This window comes from Charadrius vociferus, unplaced genomic scaffold (genome assembly GCF_000708025.1).
Source record: "Charadrius vociferus isolate BGI_N301 unplaced genomic scaffold, ASM70802v2 scaffold2716, whole genome shotgun sequence".
Lineage (NCBI taxonomy): Eukaryota > Metazoa > Chordata > Aves > Charadriiformes > Charadriidae > Charadrius > Charadrius vociferus.
Window position 1 is genome coordinate 889 of NW_009648932.1, and position 4,181 is coordinate 5,069.

General features: G+C 63.2%; 1 protein-coding gene across 1 annotated transcript in view; it reads right to left on the bottom strand.

The window, feature by feature from the left end:
• DCTN2 (dynactin 2 (p50)) overlaps positions 1–3,922 on the bottom strand; it is a gene marked incomplete at both ends in the record, with an annotated part of 4,764 nt that extends 842 nt beyond the window's left edge. Inside the window, 5 exons of the mRNA XM_009887343.1 lie at positions 30–54; positions 636–796; positions 869–967; positions 3,643–3,704; positions 3,826–3,922. Coding sequence (XP_009885645.1) covers positions 30–54; positions 636–796; positions 869–967; positions 3,643–3,704; positions 3,826–3,922 — 444 coding nt within the window. The remainder of the gene's footprint in view (positions 1–29; positions 55–635; positions 797–868; positions 968–3,642; positions 3,705–3,825) is intronic.
• Between the last annotated feature and the right edge of the window lie 259 nt (positions 3,923–4,181).

Consider the following 4,181-nt stretch of genomic DNA (forward strand, 5'->3'; position numbering starts at 1 on the left):
CTCCGCGGGGTTTCCTTGCTGCACTTGGCCACCTCCAGCTGCTGCAGCAGAAGCCTGGGATGGATGGATGGAGCAAGGGGGGGGTCAAAAAAAAGTGGGCAGGGGGGGCTCCCAGCATCCACCCCACAAGTTCCCCGGCGGTCCCGGCACCCACAGAATCTCAGACTGGTCAGGGTTGGAAGGGACCTCTGGAGATCATCTAGTCCAACCCCCCCACCAGAGCAGGGGCACCTCCAACAGGTTGCAGAGGACGGCGTCCAGGCGGGTTTGGGATGTCTCCAGAGTGGGAGACGCCACCACCTCTCTGGGCAGCCTGTGCCACTGCTCCACCACCCTCCAAGTAAAAGAAGTTCCTCCTCACGTTAAGATAGAACCTCCTATGTTCAAGTCTGTGCCCGTTACCCCTCGTCCTGTCACTGGGCACCACTGGAAAAAGACTGCTCCCATCCCCCGGGCACCTCCCTTTAATTATTTGTAAGCGTTAATAAGATCCCCCCTCAATCTTCTTTCCTCTAAAGAGCCCCACGTCCCTCAGCCTCTCCTCATACGAGAGGTGCTCCAATCCGCTCATCATCTCCGTCGCCCTTTGCTGGACCCTCTCCAGCAGATCCCCGTCTTTCTTGAACCCCACTCACTTGGCCAAGGCGCCGTCGGGGTCGGCGAAGTCTATGGCCGCCGTGGGACCCAGCAGCTTCTCCAGGTGGCTGGAGACCAACTGCTGCTTCAGACCTTCCACCTGCCTGGCCAAGGCCATGGGCGTCAGCTCCTCCTCCGCCGCCGACTCCTTCACCGTGCTCTGTAGGAAAGGTGGCCCCGTCACCCCCCGCTGCCACCACCCCACCGCTCCCAAAGTAGGAGTGATGCTCACCTGGATCTGCTCCACCTCCCTCACCAGCTCCTGCACCTCGTGCTGCAGCTGCTGGCACCGCTGCTGGGGCGTCTCTTTGGCACCCAGACCCTCGCCGAGCTGCGGGGAGAGGAATCGGGGAGGGGGGTCAGGTGGGGGTAGTCGGGACGCTGGTACCCAACCGCCCCCGCTGCCCACCCGTTATTGGGTGGAAGGGTGAGAAAAGGGAAGGAGCAGGGAGAACCAGACGGTGAGACCCTCAAGAGAGGTAGGAGCAGCCTCGTGTTTGCAGGAACGTGGTCCTCAGGTGGGACCTCAGAGATTCCCGTTGGAGGGACAAGGCAGCAGGACACGAGCGGCCCGGGAGGGTCCCGAGTGACAATGTCCTCCTCCTCTGAGTGACAGAGGAGCAAAGGAGGAGAGGAGCTCCACTGGAGCTCACCTTCACCAACCAGCAGGGGCTCGTTGGGGACACGGAGGTCGAAGGCAGCCCGGGCTGTGGTGACCACGAGATGGTGGGGTTGAGGACGGTGAGAGTGGGGAGGGGTGTCTTCAGGAGAGCAGACTCCGACCTCTTGGATGGTCTGCTTGGAAGAGTCCCCCGGGATCAGGCAACGGAGCGGGGAGAGGGACCCCAAGAGAGCGGTTGATGTTGAAGGATCAGCCCCTCCAAGCTCCAGAGCGCTCTGTCCCACCACGCGGACAGCCCGGAGGTGTCGGGGTGGAGAGGAGCTCCCGGTCAAACCCGGAGAGGGGAAGGAGGAGGCAGAGGCCGGAGCAGAGACGGGGAACCCGGGAGGCGGAGACATTGCCCATGCAGGCAGGGACGAGGTCAGGAAAGCCAAAGCCCAGCCAGAACTCAACCTGGCCAGGGATGTCCAAGGCAAGAAGAAGGGCTTCCCTGAGCACCCGGGTGGCAGGAGGACAGCGGAGGGGAGAGGTGGACCTGCTGTGGAACGAGGAGGGGGCCTTGGGGACGCAGGAGGCGGGTGGGAAAGGCTGAGGCACTCAAGGCCACCCTTGTCTCCATCTCTACCGGCCCCACCGGCCTTCAGGGGTCCCAGGCCCGGGGAAAGGCTGGAGGAAGGTGGACGGTCCCTCGGTGGAAGAGGATCAGGTGAGGGAACACTCTGGGGAACGGAGCGCCCAGAAGCGCAGGATGTGCCCGCCAGGGCTGAGGGAGGTGGCTGATGGCACCGCAAGGCCACCCTCCATGACCTCTGACGGGTGGCGGTGACTGTGGGGGAAGAGCCAGAGGTCTGGAGGAAAGCGAACATCACCCCCATCTTCAAGCAGGTCAAGAAGGAGGACCCAGAGAACCCTGGGCCGGTCACCCTCACCGTCTTCCCTGGGAAGGTGGTGGAGCAGCTACTCCTGGAAACCATTTCCAGGCACAAGAATGACAAAAAAGATCATCAAGAGAAACCAGCACAGCTTCACCGAGGGGACGGCGCGCTCGACTAACGCCATAAACTCCTAACGGTGAAGGGAGCGGGCTGGCAGATGAGGCGAGAGCAGCCGGCATTGTCCACCCGGACTTCAGGTTGGCCATCGACAGTGGCTCCAGGAGGAGCTGCCGGGCCGGGCTGGGCGAGCAGGCAGCGAGGTGGACCGAAAGCAGCCCAATAGCGAAGCCCAGAAGATGGGGATCATCAGCCCAACGTCTAGTTGGAGACCAGTAAGGACCAGTGTAGCCCAAGGGACAATGCTGGGTGCGATCCTGGACTTTGAGCAACCTGCTCTCGCGGGAGATGACCCTGCCCAGGGCAGGGGGGTGGAACTGGATGATCTTTAAGGTCCCTCCCAACCGAAACCATCCTATGATCCTCTTTAACATCTTCATTAATGGTCGGGACGACGGGGCAGGGCGGACCCCCAGCGAGTCTGCAGATGCCACCACGTGGGGACAAGAGGCCGAGATGCCAGAAGGTCCCGGACAGGCTGGAGAAAGGGGCCGAGGGGCTCACGGAGCTCAACAAAGGGAAGTGCGGAGTCCTGCTCCTGAGGAGGAACAGCCCCCAGCACCAGTATGTGCTGGAGACCACCCAGCTGGAGAGCAGGGGGCTGCGGGGGGTCGTGGTGGGCACCGAGCTAAATGTGACCCGGCAGAGGCGGCTAACGGTGTCCTGGGCAGCACCGGGAGGAGCGTTGCGGTGGAGGGAGAAGGTCCTTCCCCTCTGCTCCGCACTGCCGAGGTCACAGGCGGGGCGCCGCGCTCCGGACCGGGCTCCCCAGTGCGAGGGAGACACGGACATACTGGAGAGAGTCCAACAAAGGGTCGCCAAAACGCTGATGGGGCTGAAAGGTCTCTCCTGGGACAGGCTGAGAGTTGGGGCTGCTCAGCCTGGAGAAGAGAAGGTTCTTGGGGGGGGGAACGGATCTCATCAACACCCGCACGGAGGGTGCCAAGAGGACGGAGCCCAGCTCCTCCCAGTGCTGCCCAGTGCCAGGACCACGGGCACGAACCGAAGCGCAGGAGGTTCCACCTGAGCATCAGCAAACACTTTTTTTTGGGTTTTTTTTTTTTACCGTGAGGGCGACCAAACACCAGCACAGGTTGCCCAGAGAGACAGTGGAGTCTCCATCCTTGGAGATATTCAGAAACCACCTGGATACGGTCCTGGGTGGCCCCGCTTGAGCAAGGGGGTTGGACCAGGTCACCTCCGGAGGTCCCTTCCCACCTCCCACCCGCCTGGAGGACTGGCAGCCCTGGGGCAGAGATGTCCCCGTGGGGTGGGAAGGGACATGGGAGCGTGCAGCGGGGCGGCTCAGCTCCCCGCGCGCTCTGCACTCACGATTTCATACTCCCCGGACTCGTAGCCCGTTGTCCTGGTCTTGCCGATGCGATCGGAGAAATCTGGAAGAGGAAGAGCAGGGCGTCACCCCAAGATACCCAAGGGCGGCTGTCCCCTCCCTGGCGTCCGCTTCGGCTCCCCACAGCCCACCCATCCCAGCTCTGTCCCCCTCCGTGGGCTCACCCACTCCCTCGGTGCCCAGGCGCTTGTCCCTGAACTTCTCGTAGGCGGCGTTGGGGTTGATGATGAGGTGCTCCACGCTGGTGCTGGTGAGTTCCTCCTGCACACAACGCTCGCCGTTAGGGACCCGGCAGCTTTGGTGGCAGAGCTGCCCCCATCCGGGACCGGCGCCGGCGAGAGGGTGGGCAGTAACGGGGTGGGGAAGGGGGGCAAAGATGGCCCCGTCCTCCCTGGGATAAGGGCAGAGCCCCCAGGGACTGACACGCAGGGACGGACCCCGGCAAAAGGTCCAGCCTAGGAGGTGGCACGTCCCTAGGGACTGGTGTGGGGACATCGGACCCCTAACCTGGCCCGGTGGG